General features: G+C 46.6%; 1 protein-coding gene and 2 non-coding genes across 3 annotated transcripts; 1 reads left to right on the forward strand and 2 right to left on the reverse strand.

Annotated features, from left to right (window-relative positions):
• Positions 1 to 1,174: 1,174 nt before the first annotated feature.
• Ppp1r8 (protein phosphatase 1, regulatory subunit 8) lies at positions 1,175 to 18,274 on the reverse strand. The gene is given in 7 exon segments (NM_001107911.1): positions 1,175 to 2,252; positions 4,667 to 4,731; positions 5,955 to 6,099; positions 8,211 to 8,431; positions 9,801 to 9,954; positions 15,857 to 15,917; positions 18,206 to 18,274. Coding segments are annotated over 7 exon segments (1,056 nt in total). The 5' UTR covers positions 18,262 to 18,274; the 3' UTR covers positions 1,175 to 1,898.
• LOC120103195 (U6 spliceosomal RNA) lies at positions 5,757 to 5,863 on the forward strand. Its single transcript, XR_015621635.1, has one exon. It is a non-coding gene; the product is annotated as a U6 spliceosomal RNA (small nuclear RNA).
• On the reverse strand, positions 13,482 to 13,645 carry Scarna1 (small Cajal body-specific RNA 1). Its single transcript, XR_015621567.1, has one exon.
• Positions 18,275 to 18,549: the final 275 nt, after the last annotated feature.

Raw genomic sequence — 18,549 nt, forward strand, 5'->3', positions numbered from 1 at the left:
GCAACGCCTAGCTCCTGGATCCTTTCTAAAACTTCTTACATGTATGTTTGTATACCGGTGCCCTGGCAGTCAAGAGGGCATTTGATTCCCTGGAATTACAATTAAATTGTAAGTCTGTACTGGGAACAGACCTGGGCTTCTTTGCCAAGACAGCAAGTGCCTTTAACCCGAGACATGTCTTTAGCCAAACCTTCTACAATTTACATTCATTCATTTTTGAGACAGGGTTTCTATATAACCCTGACTGTAGGCCAGGCTAACCTCAAACTCTGGGATCACCCTGCTTCTCCCTCCTGGGTAAGGGGATTAAAAGTGATATATATATATATATATATATATATTTTTTTTTTTTTTTTGGTTCTTTTTTTCGGAGCTGGGGACCGAACCCAGGGCCTTGCGCTTCCTAGGTAAGCGCTCTACCACTGAGCTAAATCCCCAGCCCCTAGATATTTTTAAACTTCAAAACAGAGTACTGAGACACAGCCAGGCAATTGAAGCAGCCACACAGACACGAACTGAGATTTCCCTTCCCCAAGGTGCTCACCAGCAAGCTAATCCGAGTCCAATTCTCCTAAGAATAGAAAAGTCAATGAGCTGTAAATGGCTCCATAGGATGCAGGATCTCAGTGAATGACTGCAGATCCGAAGGCTTTGCTTCAAAGACGAGATCTTCATGAGACCTTATCTGTACAAACTGAAGCCAATCCTGTACCACGGTTACAGCTCTCCACTCTTAGATGTCGCTAATCCTCTTAACCAGGCATGGGCTTGTGAGGGTTTGTGTTGCTCAGGCTGGCCCTGAACTCCTTTCACAACCAAGGACAATGCTGAGCCCCTGGTCCTACCCGGTCCTCGATTCCCAGATGTTGAATTCACCTGTGCAACTGGAACTTGGTCCCTTCCTAGAAGCCATGTCTCTGCACGGTGAATGAGACTCCAGGACATACCAGCCTTAATGGTGCCCACACCTCAGAAGGGGCAACCTCTTCAAACCCGAACCTTGGGGTCTCAGGATGGGAATTAGAATATTCAATGATAATTTTTTATTCTTTAGGGCCTAATTTTATTTGCGGTAATTAATGGGGGGGGGGGTGCAGGGCACCAATTCTCAGGACCACTTTCCTGGGTCTGACAAGTGGCCCCTGGCAACAAAACTCAAGACTGCACCCAAATGACAAAAGTTACATTTAATTTACAATGTAATAAAGGTGACAGGTAAAAAGCTACACTTAAAGCAGAAAAGGCCTATTACACAAATGTACAAATCTGTACAAAGCTCATACAATGGTTCCTACCTTGTCTCCTGTTAACCAGGTCTATTCTGGAGATTTGAATAACCAGAACTCTCCATGGGGGTCAGGGGAGCCTCCAAACCAATGCCTGAGTGTCTTCTCCTAACAACACCCGGTCCCTGCAAAGTAGTCTTCCTGTCCACCAGAACTGCCCCAACGGGTCACTCCTTAAGGAACTGCCTCATGGCACCCGTAAACAGCGAGGCCACAGGGGAGGCTGCAGTGGAACTAAATGAGTTCTCAATGTGGACAAGGAAAATAGGTAACGTCCAGCAACACTGTACAAACCCATTAGCCTGTCCTGTGACACTGGTTACAAACTGGCCTCATGCCACCAGACAGGACAGGACCTCTCCACTGGGAGAGGGCCAGGACAGTCTGCTCAGAAGGCCTGGGCAGCCTTTCTCTGCACTTCAGTGTTCTGACTCAGGTCTTTACTGGTCCTCTAGCCCCGCCCCTAGTCTCAGTATTACATGGTTAGGGCCTTAGGAGACTTTCTCAAAGACGATACTGCACACATGGAAAGTTTTCTCCCTAGTTCAGTAGCTCCCCTTGTCACCCCTCCACCCTCCCCAGCCCTCCCCACCCTCTCCATAACCAAAAATATCAAATCAGTAAGGAAGGCGTGGGCTTCTTGCCGGGCCAAGCCTCCTTCGCGTATTTCTTCTTCTTGGGTTCATTTACAGCTTCAGGGTTATACACTGCGGGGTTTGGTGTGGGATTTATGGTCACTGCTGACGGCACAACAGGAGTCAAGTCCACATCAGGGGCGAGGTTCGGGTATGGCATGGGCAAGCCACCAATGAGCGCTGTCCCGTGAATGCCATGTGGTTGGGAGCCTGGTTCACTGTGTGTGGGGGGCAGGCCCCCATATAGTCCTCCGCTGAAGGCAAAGTTCTGCATGCGCCTGCTCCCTGACTCCTCCAGGCCCAGGGAGCCTGAGCCCTCCATCCGCTTCTTCTGTGGTTTGCCACGGGGAGGGGAGAAAACAGAAAGGACATATGAGATGACGCCCTGTCTGTGTTTTTCATTCTAGCTGTAGAAAGCTAACATCTGGGAAAAGTCCCACCATGCACCAAGCCCATTTCTGAAATCTCAGGGTCTGATCCGATCCATCAGAGCAATGGCTCTTTTTATTTGAGACAGTCTCTCTCTAACACAGCCTTGGCTGTCCTAGAACTCACTCTGTAAACCAGGATGGCCTCGAACTCAGAGATCTGCCTGTCTCTCAAGTCCTGGGATTAAAAGCCTGGCCTTTGGAAATTTAAAATGAAAGGCAGAGGCTCACTGTACCGCAGAGGCCATCCATGGGCACTGCTCATCAGTTCCGAACTCCACGAGGCTGCTTTACTCCTCCTTAGGTGACGTGGTCTCTATGCCCAGGAAGTCACTGTGATGCTCACCCAATTGGCACTATGTACTATAGTTTTTGAACTTCTAAACCACAGCAATCCTCCTGTCTCTGCCTTCTAACTAGCATGCACCACTCACCCAGCTAGGTGCCATCTCCCCTGCCCCTCCTCCCCTTTTTTTGAGACAGGGCCTCTCAACACAGCTCTGGGTGCTGTGGAACTCATGTGCACCAGGCTGCCCTTGAACTCACAGAGACCCACCTGTCCCGGCCTTCTAAAGGCGTAGAAGGTAGAGACCACACCTGCCTGGCTCTGAGTACCCAGTTTTTTTGTTTTTTGGTTTTTTTTTTTTTGGTTCTTTTTTTCGGAGCTGGGGACTGAACCCAGGGCCTTGCACTTCCTAGGCAAGCGCTCTACCACTGAGCTAAATCCCCAACCCTGAGTACCCAGTTTTTAAACAGCAAATGTTTTTAACATTGAAACAATGACTTAAATAATCACATGGGTCAAACACATGGGTTCCTGGGGCTGAGCTGAGTGGGAGGAGGCTTGTGTTGAAGGGTGAGCGAGGAGTGCCCTGTCTTGCCGGGGTGGTGGCTAAGCACATGCACCCAGACGTTAAACTCGAACCACACACACGAACTGTCATGCTTTCCTAGCTGCACATATGACGCCACAGTAACAGCGACATGATGATACTTGCTGGGTTTGTATGTTAACAACAGAACATAAGAAAAGAAAAACAGAAAGAAGGAGCTCTGGGCGGGGGAGGGGGCATCAGATTACATAATCCTGCAGAAAACAATCTCCGGTCCACTTAGCGTGCTGCACAGCACCCTGGGAAGGAGCCGCCCTGTCCGAGACTCTGTTGTTGCATCTAAAAATTTATTTATTATGTGTGCACATGTGCAAGTCTGTCACAACACACATGTCCTAGAAGAGGACAAGCTTAGGAGTTAGGCTTCTCCTGCTACCCTGGAGGGGAGTGGGTTTGAACTCAGGACCCCAGGCTGAGCCATCTTGTTAGCAACTTTTTAGTAAAAGTAGCCAGGCTGGTTTCAAACTCAGTCATGCAGCAGAGAGTGATTCATGACCCTCTTGCTTGTGTTGAGAATTATGAACACCATCATGCCCTAGAGTTTTATTTTCAGAAAAACCTGAAAACTTAGGCTGGAGGGATGGCTCAGTGGTTAAGAGCACTGACTGCTCTTCCAGAGGTCCCAAGTTCAATTCCCAGCAACCACATGGTGGCTCACAACCATTTGTAATGGGATCTGATGCCCTCTTCTGGTGTGTCTGAAGATAGTGGCAGTGTACTCATATATAGTAAATAAATCTTAAAAAAAAAAAAAAAAAGAGTAACAGTAATTTTTTAAGAGGACATGGCAAAAGCCGCATGCTAATGCATCTCTTTTATTTTGAGTCAGCAGAGAGGACAAAGGAAGGCGGCCCTCTGCACTTAGGGAAGGCAACTACACTTCCACGGCAGCGGTTAGTACACTTATTCTCGATGTCCACCTGCAGTCCTTTTGCAGCACTCCCCGGTTTCTGAGACACGGGTGAGGGAAGGGTATTCCCAGAGAATGAGAAACGGGAGAGAGGGCTGGAGAGATGGCTTAGGAGCTGGGAGAGCACTGGCTGCTCCTCCTCCAGAGGACCAGGTTCAGTCACAGCACTGACAGTTCCTAGTTCTTACACAGCAGCTCCAGGAACCCAATGACCCCTCAAGCCTCCTGGGGCACCAGACATGTATGGGTTACACATACACGTATGAGTCAAAAAATTCATACATACAAAAGAAAAATAAATTAAAAATAATTTTTTAAAGGGAGAGAAACACAGAATGTGTTTCAAACAGACTAACATCCATCTACACAAAGTGGGGTTTTCTCCCTTTTTCTTTTTGTATTGCTGGGATCAAAGCCAGGACCTTCTAAGTGGACACACTAAAACTGAGTTATAGACCTAAACTGGGGTTTGGAGACCAGACCATCTCAGAGGCTCTCAAAAGGGGCTTCCTACCTTGACTGGAACCACTGCAGTCTGCACCATGTTCCGGAAGCGACCAACAGACGGATCCACATCCTCTGCAAAAAGACGGGAGCAGGGTTGGGAGGATACAGGGTCACCCAGCCAAACACCGTTCAAACAGGAAAATACAGCGGACGCTAAGGGCCTTATGTGCGAAGCCTTCCCAGCGGCTCCACGAGGCAGGGGCCAGGGCAACAGCACCATATACTCGAGGAACAGACCAAGGCAGGTCAAACAGCAGACATCACCATCTTAGTGACAAGGTGCAACCACATACTCCTGTTTGCTCATCAGATGTAGGCCTCAGAGCCAGGGTTTCACAGTCCCAGCTCTCTCGTGAGGGTCTGAGTGGCCCATCAAAGCAGCTTCTTTTCACAGCTTGTGACACGCACGGCCACCCTACAGAACACCTGGCTTCACTCCAAAGGGAGCAACCATCAAGGTAGGTAAGGGACGAGCTTCCATGGCTTCCAAGCCTCCGGCTTGCCGGTTTTTCTGTCTCCTGTAGGCTAAACCCCCTGGTACCACAGGCTCTGGTTTTGGCCTAATGGAGCCTTGCTTGGTCCCATAGTCCCCTTATACCCCAGCATCCAGAGGATTCCATACATGGCTGAGAAGCAGGCCTTACAGGTCACTCAGGACTGCACCACACATCAGGGTGAGTTCTATTATTTGCGCACTGGTAACTGGGGTGACAATCCACGACCTTCTCTTAATGCAAGTTATATTTAATTGGTTTCTACATACCCTGATGGCCCATGTTTTTTTTTTGTTTTTTTTTTTTTTCTTTTTCTTTTTCTTTTTCTTTTTTTCGGAGCTGGGGACTGAACCCAGGGCCTTGCGGTTGCTAGGCAAGCTCTACCACTGAGCTAAATCCCCAACCCCGATGGCCCACGTTTTAAATTAAGTAAAACCCTCAAAGTCATTGGTCATCCCCTGCCCCACAGCCTACCACACACGGCCTGGCTGTCAGTGGAGATCTTTCACAGAACTGGAAATTGCTCTCACAGCATCTGCACTCACTAAGCATGGGCTGCTCCTCTGTGCAGCCACCTATCAGGGCACTTACAATGTCACAGGAGTGGTCGCTTTGGCAGCACACATACTAACATTGGAACGACACAGAGAAGATTAGCATGGCCCCTGCGAGAGGATGACACGCAAATCCGTGAAGCGGTCCATATTAAAAAAAGAAAAAGACGGTCTAGTGGCGCTCCAGAGGTCCAGGCTCGCGCTCGTGCTCTCTCTCTCTCTCTCTCTATCTTTCTCTCTCTCTCACCTGGGTTGATGATCTCATCATCATCACTGAAGGTCACCCTCGAGTTCTTCCTCTTCCTCTTTGGTCTCTGAATGTCCAGATTTCCCTCTTCAATAGTGAGGGTTGAAATCCGCTTGTTGTGGGCAGTGTTGAACTCCGTCAGGTTCTAAGCCAAAGTTCATATAGGAAGGACCAGAATTAGTACACAGGGAGTTTTCTGGAGAAAATACCAAACACTGGGCAAAAAGACATTTGGGGCTTACTCTGATCTCCCAAGGTAAGCCAGACAGCCGTCTGTATTCAGAGGACTTGGACTGTCCTAATTAAGACTATTAATAGAGAACTCGGAACATCCTTATTGGTCATGAGAGTTTAAGAGGAGGTGAAAGGCTGAGTGAGAACAGGTCTCCCTTGAAATGAGGGTGTGGCTCTTTCTTGACTTTCCTGGTTTGAAGGATGCTATTGTGACTTGATGTCAAGAACTAAAGGAGAATTAACTAGGAAGAACATTTTATTCTAGAGGGCTGGAGAGATGGCTCAGCGGTGAAGAGCACCGACTGCTCTTCCAGAGGTCCTGAGTTCAATTCCCAGCAACCACATGGTGGCTCACAACCATCTGTAATGGGATCTTATGCCCTCTTCTGGTGTGTCTGAACACAGTGACAGTGTGCTTACATATAATAAATGAATAAATCTTTAAAAAAGATTTACTTTAAAACTGCAAAATAGATGAGAATGACAACCGAATGCTTCTCAGTAGCTGGCCGTAAGACCACCCTGAACTGTCTGTTCCACCCCCATGTGCTTGTGTTTGTGTCTGTGTGAATGTATGTGTGGTGTGTGCATGTGTGTGCGTGGTGGTGGGGGCAAAGACAGACAAGATCTATGTAGAGTAGACTGGCTTCAAATTTCTAACAATCCTCTTGCCTCAATGTCTGCAGTGCTGGGATCACAATAAAGCCACCACATCTTACTGTCCCCTTTGAAACTCCTAAGGACACTGGCATTGCATTTAAGTCTTGGCAGACTCTCCGTCCTACATCTGGCCCCAGGTCCATTCACAATCACCCACCCACCCACCCACCCATCCATCCATCCATCCATCCATCCATCCATCCATCCATCCATCCATCCATCTCATGATTAGTGTGGCCTTAGCACTGCTTCCTGCTTCTTCCCTTCACTGGACTCATCCAACCTGCAGTGCGGCTTGAGATATTCCCAACCCAGAGAGAGCTAACAGGCTGATCCGAGAGACAGGGATGCACAACAGCCTGGAGGGGAGACACAGTGACCACCAAGGCCCTCCGATGTGGGGCTGCTCAAGGGGTGACAGACTAGGGTTCTCAGTAGCCTTTAAATCACCCCCAGTTCCATGTGGCTGCTGGGAACCAACCAGGGACCTCTCTGGAAGCAGCCTGTGAACTTAGAGCCACCTCTCCAGCCCAAAGACCTCTGGGCTGTCTGGTGAGTACCAGAAAGGCTAAGTGGATGAAAATTTTGTCTTGGTAAGCTAGCGTTTTTCAATAGAACTTATTCTGAGGATGGACATGATAGTGTTCCGTGGGTATCCAAGGCGTGTGTCTGTGTACTTTCAAGGACTCCCATGGATAACAAAATATACTGGATTCTCAGATGCCTAGGCAGTGTCCCACAGACAGCGCTAGATCATAGCTAATGAGAATATCTGATTCCTACTACAATATGACTGTGGTAAGAAGTTATAGTCAGAGACTCTCCTGACACAGATGGCTGAATACCCAATGTGTCACCCCTACCCTAGAGATGAAAAGACAGAATGCAGGAATGTGGTCAGTGATGGCCACGCTGGACAGTGAAGCGCAGTGCAGTGCTGAAGGATGTAGAACACGGGCTGGAGAGAGGGCTCAGCGGGGAAGAGCAGGGGCTGCTCTGCGCAGGACCTGGGTTTGATTTCCAGAGCCACATGCTAGCTCACGACTATCTGTAGTTTCAGGGTACCTAATGTCATATCCTGAAAACACACACATACACACAGGCAAAACATTCTAAAACATAAAATAAATAAAATGTAAAACAAAACAAAAGCTAAAACAGAAAAAAGCAACTCCTTGTTCTCGGCCTCTAAGTTTCCTGGATCTAGTGCAGGGAGCTCTGGTCACACAGCAGCCATATGCATTGCTGAAGGCTCACAGGCCGAAAGAGCCCCCTGATGCTAGAGCACTGTCATTTCAAACTGGGACGAACAGCTCCACACTGCAAAAGCAAGAACCCAAGAGACAATGACGAGAGAATTACATCCAGCTCGGTCTCCTCCTCAGGAAGTCCCAACAAGCCCTTAAGTTCATCGTCCTCTCCGCCCATCTTCTCATCTCCTTTCACAGCCGATGGCAGTGTCTGAGGCTTCTCTCGCAGAGTGTACGCCCTCGTGGACGCGCCGAACGAGACCGTGGAGTCAATGGGAATCTGCTGAGGCTTGTGCGGTTCCAGCCGGATATGACCCAAAAAAGTGCCATGTGCTGCAAAACCAAGTCAGAAGGGTAAGGGGGAGACCAGGACGGAGGCAGCCAGCGCACGAGGAAAGCATCGCCTCGGACGCTCACAGGAAGTCGGTCGGCTCCCACAGCACATTAAGTTTGCCTTTCTGATGTCAGATTTTAATGATAATAAATGTCACATTCAGGATCATAAACACAAAAGCACCTCTCCTGTTTGTTGTCTTTTGAGTCAGGTGTCACTCTATAGTCAGGACTGGCTTTCAACTTACTATGTAGCCAGTCTGGAGTCAAACAAACTACGTCAACCAGGCTGAACTCACAATTCTCCTGCCTCATCCTCCTGAGTGCTGCAAATATAAACATGTGTCATTATGTATAAAAAAAAAAAAAAAAACCTTAAAAGTTTATATGCCACTGGGTTCACTTCGCCCTGTCTTCTGTTAAAGGAAGAAGGAAGCTCTGAATCCCTTCAGTGGATCTGTTACACACCTTTAAATCTGCTGCCTGGTCTCTGCGGCCAGAAAGGTTTGGCTCCACTCTGGGTCCAACAGAAATGGTTCCAACCTAGCAGAGGCCATGATCTCCAAGGCAAACATGGGCAGTGGTCTGCTTCTCTAGCCCCAACTCTAAGGACCATGAACTGCTGCTCTGCTGGCCTAAGACTTTAGCTTTCCCCAGGACAGCGAGATTGGCCAACACAGATGCAATGCCAGTACCAAGGCAAGCCAAAATCCTACCAGGGACTCTGAACGTGTCCTTGCCAGCATTTCTGCATGTTATAAAGTGGGAAGAAGAGTTAAGCACCTGTAAGACAAGGCTCACCGAGTCTGTATGTAATCAGACCGAGCCGTGTGTCTGTATGCGCCACGGTGGGGGGAGGGCTAACCTGGCGAGCAGAGGAAGTATGACTGCGAATTATACTCTACTAACCATGGCAAACAAGTAAACTGTAGCAGTCCCCAGCCCAGTCTCAACTGTATCTCTGTAGATTATTTTAGGCAAACTTATGAAATTAAATTGTTGTGATTCAGTTAAAATAAGGTATATTCAGGATAAACTGTCTATTGCTCAAAACAAGCATTCTGTAAACACTCTGTATTGATGCACTTAATGACTCTATTCAGACTCCAGCTTAAACTGATCACCTGGCCTCGTGAGGACCTGAACACCAGCACCTCAGTCAGTTCCTTCATGCCATTCTCATTGTCTATATACAAATGTCTCCCAGAAGAATCCCCCAAACTATCTTTTCTCCTTAGTCAACTATTTCAGGAGAGTAAAAGAATCTCAGAAATAAAGACAAGACAATTAAAAAAAAGTTCTCCAAACCAAGAGCCCAAGCAGCATTTCCGTGCCCGTGGATGACAGGACACAGGAACCGGGTACTTACTGCTGTTGAGATCTATCAAGAAAACTCTCTTCAGGTGCTTGTGGTACACCAGTGCTGCGTGGACCCGAGAGCAAGACTGGTGGTCGATGGTAAAGTCGCACAGATCGGGGTTCCTCCCAAATAAATAATACTTCTTCTCATCAATAATCAGCTTCTAAATGAATATGAGAGTGAGTGTTACTTCCCTTCCGCTGCAAGCCAGCTTAGTAAAAACTCCCCATCCTGTAAGTAGAGGGTCCTACATAGCTAAAATGTCTGGCCATGGAGAATAGCATCTCTCACTGTCTTTAAGTACTGCATCTGGTAAGATTAGTGCAGGCACTTGCTTTCCCCAGCACACAAGCGTCTGACACCGTAAGATCCAGATCAGGAATATCTTTCACACATGACACACACTAGCTCCCTGGTTCCTAAACAGCCAGCAGTGCCCTCCTACTTGTTGCTAAGGCTGACAGCACTAATGCTGTTGCATTAGGTCACTCCTACTGGGGACATCATTCACCCAGTTCCAAGCATGCCACTGAAATCTCCTCAGGGCCATGGGCTGTCAGCTGAAGAACTGCCTTTGCATTTCAAAGCACTCCTTCAAGTCAGTGGCATGACTTACCTCAAGAACGCTCTCCATATGCCCCCCCTGTGTGTACCCGAACAGCAATTTACTAAGCTAACACTTTCTGTCAGGGAATTAGAGCTCATCTCTCTAAATATTATCTTCCACTGGATAGTGCTGGTATGAAAAACAAAACAAAAGAAACAAAACAAAAACTGTTCTCAACCCTATGAGATGTAAGTAGCTTCTCCCTATGAGATATGGATTCTCATGATCCCCTTTGTCTTTTTTAAATGTAACTCTAGCTGGCTTAGAACTGTATAGAGATCAGACTAGCCTTAAACTCAGATCCCCCTGCCTCTGCCTCCTAGGTGTTAGGATTAAAAGCACCAGCCACCATACCTTGCTGAAATAAGAATTCCACCAAGGGCTGGAATGATAGCTGAATTCCTTTAATTCCACCACTCGGGAAGCAGAAGTGAGGATGAGGGCAGGGGTAGGTCTCAGAATTGGAGGCCAGCCTGGTCTATATAGTGAGTTCCAGTCCAGTCAAGGTTAGGTAGTAAGGCCCCATCTCAAAGGGCAAAGAAAGAGAGAGGGCTGGAGAGAGGGCACAGGATTAAGAGCACTCAAGCCAGGTTCTGATCCCCAGCACCACACAGTAGCTCCTCACTGTCTGAGACCCCAGCTCCAGGGTACAGCCCTTCTGGCCTCTGTCAGCACACAGTACACATAAAATGGAGGCAAAACACTCATATACGTAAAGTAAATTTTTTTTAAAGATTATTTGATTAGCAAGTGAGTAAGAAGGGCAGAAAAAGGAAGTGTATTCCTCCAGCTGAATCATGCTCTATGAAAAGCTACTGTTGTCACAGATGGTTACAAACCACAGTGCATATCTGAAGGACACGGGGGAATTGTTACTAACACTTTCCTAATTCCAGCCCAATATTAGTGGCCGAGCACCTGAGGACCCCATTTAATATGCTGTCCGTTCCCTTTAAATACGAGGTCTTATAAGCTCTAGTTCACACTCCACCCTAGATTCCTAAAATCCCTGGGAAACCAGGAATTGGCCAAGCATGGTGGTGCATGCCTTTAATCCCAGGCAGGCAGATCCGAGAGTTTGAGGCCAGCCTGGCCTACAAGTTCTAGGACAGCTAGAACTATACAGAGAAACCCTGTCTTGAAAAACACAAAATAAGGGGTTGGGGATTTAGCTCAGTGGTAGAGCGCTTGCCTAGGAAGCGCAAGGCCCTGGGTTCGGTCCCCAGCTCCGAGGGAAAAAAAAAAAAAAAAAAAAAAAAGAAAAACACAAAATAAAAAAGGAATTTCAGATGTTAAGGCAAGATGATGCCAAGTTCAAAGTTAGCCTGGGTAGTAAGGCCCTATTCTAAGACAGACAGACAGATAGACAGACGCACGCCCCACCACTACCACTTCCAAGAAAAGCTAAAAAGCTAGAATGAAAGCTCAGAGAGGATGTAAAGTGAAGTCAGTATAAGGATAGAAATCAAGGGGTTGGGGATTTAGCTCAGTGGTAGAGCGCATGCCTAGGAAGCGCAAGGCCCTGGGTTCGGTCCCCAGCTCCGAAAAAAAGAACAAAAAAAAAAAAAAAAGAAATCAAGAGCTATCCCCTGTGAACTCCCAGTAGGCGGTGCCCAGGGAGAGGCTCCCCACTCAGGATACATGCGTCAGTGTCCTCACACCTCATGTGCTGTTAGCAGCAGCAACTGCTGTGCACTTACCTGCCATACACTTGCATGAGCTTTAATTGTCTCACTGGTGAGGACCATGCCCTAGGGTTGACACCCCTTCCATTTGTAGAGATATGATATGGAGACACCCCCCACTGTAATAATTTCTTTAAATAAATACAATTCAAATTTATGCGATTTTACAGTTTAAAATTATTTAAGTATAGGAGTACACCATCACTCTCTTCAGACACACCAGAGAAGGGCATCAGATCCCATTACAGATGGCTGTGAGCCACCATGTGGTTGCTGGGAATTGAACTCAGGACTTCTGGAAGAGCAGTCAGTGCTCTTAACCGCTGAGCCATCTCTCTATGGATGTAAACCACCTGGGAACAAATATTTTGAGTATTCATATTCTTATCCCCAACCCCCGCCCATTAAAGCTCTGAGCTCTGGGAAGCTTAGCTTTAAGATTCAATCAATTCAAGTAGTCTGTGGACTCCTACGTGACAGTTCACACCTGCTGCTGCTACAGCTCAGTCAGGGCCACACTGCTATGGAGACCCAGTTTAGCAATGGCCCGACAGCCAATCAGTCACCCCAATGTTACATTTTAAAACATGGATCAAGATAGGCAGTGGCTGTGTACACCTGTAACCCCAGCATTCAGGAAGCAGAAGCACGAGGACGGCAGCCAGAGGGGACCTTCTCAAAAACACAGGCCCACTCCCAACCCCCAAAACAAACCAAAACAGAAAGATCCGTGTAACTAATAAGACACGAGAAGCCAGTGTAGTAGTTGCTGCCTTTAACCCAAGCACTGTGGAAGCTGAGGCAGGAGGGTCATTGTGGGTTAAGGCCCACCTGGGTGTCACAGTCTAAATACCCATAGCAAATGGTGACAGGGAACTCACTCAGCACACAGGCAGAGCTCTGGGTGAAGCGGCCTGATCTCCACACAGTGAGTTACTGGCCAGCCAGGGCTACATGATGAGCCCTTGTCTCAAAAAACAGAACAAAACCCCCAATTATTAAGACAACATAAATTTAAGATTAGTGGCGGGGTCTGAAAGCATAGCGTGTCTTCGAGGAAGCATGCATGCAGGTTTATCTCACCCCACCTTCCACTCATATACTGTTGTTTATTAAGATGGTGTCATCACAGACTTGTTTGCTAATAAGCACACTGCATCGAGAGCAACCATTCTAGAGTGCAAGAGATTGCGTTAAGGAAAAAGAGAGGGCTCTCATGTTACAGACACACAATCACCATCAACAGCACCCCAAGCAAAGAAATGTTAAAAGGGAATTTAAATGAAAAATAATACCTCTTAGAATTAAGGAAATATAACAAAAAGTGAATGAATCATGCCTTGTTCTTTCTGGTTCCTAAGGCTGTGACTTTTGGCTAGCCACGGCTGATCACTATCCAAATGTGCCTCTGAGTTATAACTCAGAGTGTGTCTTTACACACTGGGCCTAAAAGACTCATGGCTTTGACTTTAATATCGCACTTCTGCAACCCAACTATCACAACATATCCAAGCCTTTAGACAGGACGAGGATATAGATAGCTCGGTTAGTATCAAGTGCTGGTCACATCTAAATCCTTAAAATAAATACAGCTATGCTGAGGGCTAGAGTTGAGCAGTAGCACACTTAACCAGAATGCACAAGACCCTTGTCTGAACGCTAACATGACAAACTAAATACAAACTCACACATGTGTACACACACACACACACCCTAACACACATCTCAGGCCCATTCCTTTAACAGCTATGTAGTGATATCTAAAAACTGTAACCTGACAACGTTGTACAACTCAGCATCATGCAGGAGACCTGAGATACAAGAACAGCAGATGGAGACCAGTAACCAGAGAGTGGGGAATAAGGTGAAGGGACTTTGAAAAGGTTCATCTTCTATAATGAAATGTAAAGTTATCTGGGCCTCTTTGCCTCTTTACTCTTGTTGCAAATTAAAGATTTACTAAATTCCAATAACAAAATATATTTCATCTTTTAGTCTGCTATTATACTTTCTCTTTGTGTCTGTGTATATTGGAAGAAACAGGCAGTAGAGCCAAGGGGCAACTGTGTGTAGTCGGTTCCTGTCTGCCATGTTTACACGGGTTCCAGGATCCCGCCAAGTTGTTAGGCTTGCAGAGCAAGCCTTCTACGTGTTGAGACATCTCCCCAGCCCACAAAGTGTATCTCTAGAAGTCTTCAAACTTAACACTATTCTATGCAACAACAACAAAAATTCTTCTATCTATGGTACCACCTGTAGTGAAAGAGGTTTCGGGATATTTTTAATTATTTCCTTGAATAATTATTTGAGTTTTGGGCTGTGTAAAACTACATTTCTGGGGTTGGGGATTTAGCTCAGTGGTAGAGCGCTTGCCTAGGAAGCGGAAGGCCCTGGGTTCGGTCCCCAGCTCCGAAAAAAAAAAAAAAAAAAAAAAAAAAAAAAAAAAAAAAAAAAAAAAAAAAAACTACATTTCTTCTACCACCACCCCAAAACCTCTTACTTTTCAAGCTACCATCTGTAAAATGTCAGTTTTTTTTTTTTATTGAATACACCAAGGAAAAATAATAATAGAGCTTTGAACTTAATTTGTAACTATGAAATCAGTGGGTTTATTCTCTTTTCCTTGGTAAATAACTATATATCTTAATATGTAAGTCAGATATGGTGACTCACACAATCCCAGTATTTGGAAAAGGGGGTGGGGGTGGGGGTGGGGGATTGGATTATCACAGAGTCAGAAACCAGCTAGGGCTACACAGTGAGTTCAAGACTAATATGGGCTAGAGTGGAAATCTATTTCAAATATAAAAGAACACCCAGCCCTTGGGAGGCAGAGGCAGGTGGATCACTTTGAGTTCCAGGCCAACCAGGGTTACAGGGTAAGACCCTATCTCAAACCGGTTGAACAAAATAATACCCAGTTACTATACTGTAAAATCTGATGTGACTCTAGAAACTTTCTGTAGAAGCTGGAATTCCATTAAACTTACTTTATAATACTTAACTGCGATGATGTATTTTTATGTGTGTGATTCTGTCTCTCCTTAGTTTTTTTCAGACAGGGCCCCACTATAGAGCCCTTATGGCCTCCAACTCACAGGCACTGGCCTGGGCCTGGGCCTGGGCCTGGGCCTGCCCCTGCCTGTGGCACGAGAGCTGACCTTCCCCTTAGTTTAAATGAATGAATTTTAGCTCCATTTCATTTTCTTTTTTGACAAGTGCCCTTCCTGACCATACTACCCTGAAGGAACTAATCCTGAATCTCACAGAAGCAGCTTAAATGTTAAACTTAATCTAGATCACAGCTTTCTGTAGTTAATAAGAACTATGCACTCCACAAACTCCAAATCAGTGGGTTTCCAGTCTGTGTGGGTGCCCTGGACCTATGACCTGTCAAAAATATCTTCATTTGTGAGGGCAGAGGAGTAACCGTGGGAGAGTGTTGCCTGCTGGAGAATGAATCCAAAACAGTTTCCGAATGCCAGCCAGCCACTCTGTCACAGAGCTACACCATCAGTCCCTGGGAGCTTTTAGCAGGGGGACCCAAAAGAGGCATGGCAGCCCACGTCTTTCCTTACAGGACTGGGAGGCAGAGGCATTCAATCTTTGTTGAGTTCAAGGCCAGGCTGCCCTATATAGGGAGCTCCAGGATACCCAAGGCTAACTCTGCCTTAAAAAACAGAAACAGAGCAGAAAAGTAACAGCGATGAAAACAAAGCAAAGGGAGCAAAGGGAGACAGGGTGGGGAAGCCAGTCACAGCAGGCTGCAGTACCTCAATTAGCTTGTCTCCTTTCACTACATCCAGATGTAAGCCTGGTGGCGGTTTACCTGCCCTGAAAGAGAAGAGTGAAAACAGCGGTTTCAAGGAGGAGTCCAAGACTGTTTTTAATAATCAACACCGAGGCTCCCCTACCAGCCTAGAGTTAGTTCATATTTAAACAAAAATGTCATATTTCACTGTGTTAGAGTGAAATGTGTTTGACATTTTCTTCCTAAGTGATTCAGTTGTTCCAGAGATTTTTCTGTGGGTCTGTATTTAGAGCAGACCCCCCCCCCCAAAAACTCCTGCATTTTAACACTAGCTATGCTCTTCAGAGACAATGCAACTCAATGTCCTGTCCCCTGAGGAGGTTTTTCCTTCTTGCTTGTTTTTGGAGACAGAGTCTCATGTCTCGGAAAACAAGCTAGGCTCTAACCTTAGTGGGTTTGGATCTGAGGATGACCTTGAACATCTAAACCTCTAACCTCCACCTTCCCTGTGCTAGACTACATTGTGGTGTATGCCACCAAGCTTGGTCTAACCTGGGGTTTTTTAAATAAATTTATTTTTTTTTTGTTCTTTTTTTCGGAGCTGGGGACCGAACCCAGGGCCTTGCGCTTCCTAGGCAAGCGCTCTACCACTGAGCTAAATCCCCAACCCCTTAACCTGGGGTTTTAATCTAAGATTTACTACTCCTAATATTAAAAAACAAAAACAAAAACAAAAAACCCAGTTATTTTGCTGGGTACAGAAGTACACATGAGAATTCCCATCAGAGAGATCATTTCAAGGCCATCCTACTTTGTATAGCAAGTTCTAGACCAGCTACAATTACATATGGAGATCTTGCCTCAAAACAAATAAATGTTAAAACAATCAAACAACAAAAACTATTTGTTTGGGGACTGATCAATATTATTCTCATCAGAAAATAAACAAAAACCATTACCCAAATGAACTCTTGGTACCAATCAGAGATAATGTAATTAGGGAACTTGAGTGAATCAAAGTCACGCCCACGAAATCAAGTTCCAAATGAATAAGAGGTGTATCCTGAACAGGTCTTTCTGAAAAATTCTAAGTCATCAAACTTTTCTCTATACTTCATCATCCAAGGGGTTGTGAGAGTGTCAAATTACCTGACACAATTCCTAGTATGCACCAGATTCTGAAGTAATGACAGGTGATCTCAAAGAGTCTCTTTATATTTGGCTGGCCCAAATTTGAAATAAGTGCAGCCAGGGACCAGTGTGGATAAAGAATGTGTAGGCTGAAGCACATGGTTATGTTAAAAGTATAAAGAAATCCAGTGAATAGCCAAACATTCACTTGCTTCCTGGGCTTGTTCTTTTGAACCTTCTGGGGCCCTTACATTTGCACAGAAGAAACGGTATCCTGTCTAACTGTATCTATCTAATTGGAGATTCAACGCAGTCATCTCACAGTTCTGCTCGGATCTTTTTTATAGCTAAAAGGACAGTGCATTGGACAAAAGCCCCCCCCCCTTTGAGAAACAGGTTAAAAATGAACATTAAAACCAAAATATATTTTCTAAATATCCTATTATGTGATTGACTCAGGCCTAGGAGCTGAGAATGATGCAAGGGTTTTTGCCCTTGAAGATCTCAATGTAACAGAAGCCTGAGAAGTAACATGTTAACAACCGGGAAAAGCCGCAACAGCAGAAAGCGCTTTCACTCGGATGCATCTTCCTGCAAAGCAATTCCTATGTATTCATCTTGCACCTTACTCAACGCCTAAACCATCCTACTACTATGAACGTCCCAGGGAATGAAAACGATATAAGCTAACAACTTCTGGTGTCTTTTGTACCGGGCTTCGTACTGGTCTGGTCAGAGAACAGGGGGAATAGTTCGGCGCCATCCATGCCCTCAAGGAGCTCCTAGTCCTCTTGGAGGATGCAGCAGCCACAGACGGATGCAGCATCAGGTTGGGCTGGGGTAGGGAAGCTAGCTCATGCGGGCTCTGGACGTTCAACACCCGGGGAAGCTAGGAAGCTCCCTGAGAGCATCAAGCACTCAATGATGAGTTAGGGCAAGTTAGGGGCCAAGGCCTGAAAGCACCCCGGTGAGCGGCTGACCTCCCAAGCGCTGTCTAAACTGAATGCCTTCGAGCCCCCAAACCTCGGGTTTCCTCAGAGCCTGGGCCCCAGCTCCAGGTTCCTCCACACAGCGTCGCCCGGCCCCTCACAGCGGACAGTTTTCCCTCAATCATTTCAGGATCTTTTTGAGCCGCTCGTTTCATCGCAAAAAAAAAGGAAAAAGAAAAAAATACAACCTCCTTTTCTGCCCTGGTTAACTCACACCAAGATGCTCTAGCCCCAGAAATCGTATTACTCACCAAGTCGGGCAGTCGAACAGCGGGAGGCTGGAGCCGGAGTTCACGGCTGCCGCCATCTTGCGTCTCCCCCTCCCATTTGGCGGGCCTGAAGCACGCCGGGAAACTGGGAGGTCGGGAGGGAAGAGGCGGCCTCCCAGCAGCCTGTGCGCAGCGCGTGCGTGCGCACGCGTAACGCCAGGACGCTCGCCTGGGAGCGCCTATGGTGGAGGGGATTAGGGGTTGATTTTGAAGTCTGCAGTGTTTGCTGGGGAGGGTTGGGAGGGGAGGTTCTCCTTGATCACGGGGTCAGAAGTGGTTTGTACCGAGGTATGGGCTTCTCGCTCCGTTCTCCTCCAGAAACTCTT

The sequence above is a fragment of the Rattus norvegicus genome, chromosome 5 (assembly GCF_021556685.1).
Source record: "Rattus norvegicus strain SHRSP/BbbUtx chromosome 5, alternate assembly SHRSP_T2T, whole genome shotgun sequence".
Lineage (NCBI taxonomy): Eukaryota > Metazoa > Chordata > Mammalia > Rodentia > Muridae > Rattus > Rattus norvegicus.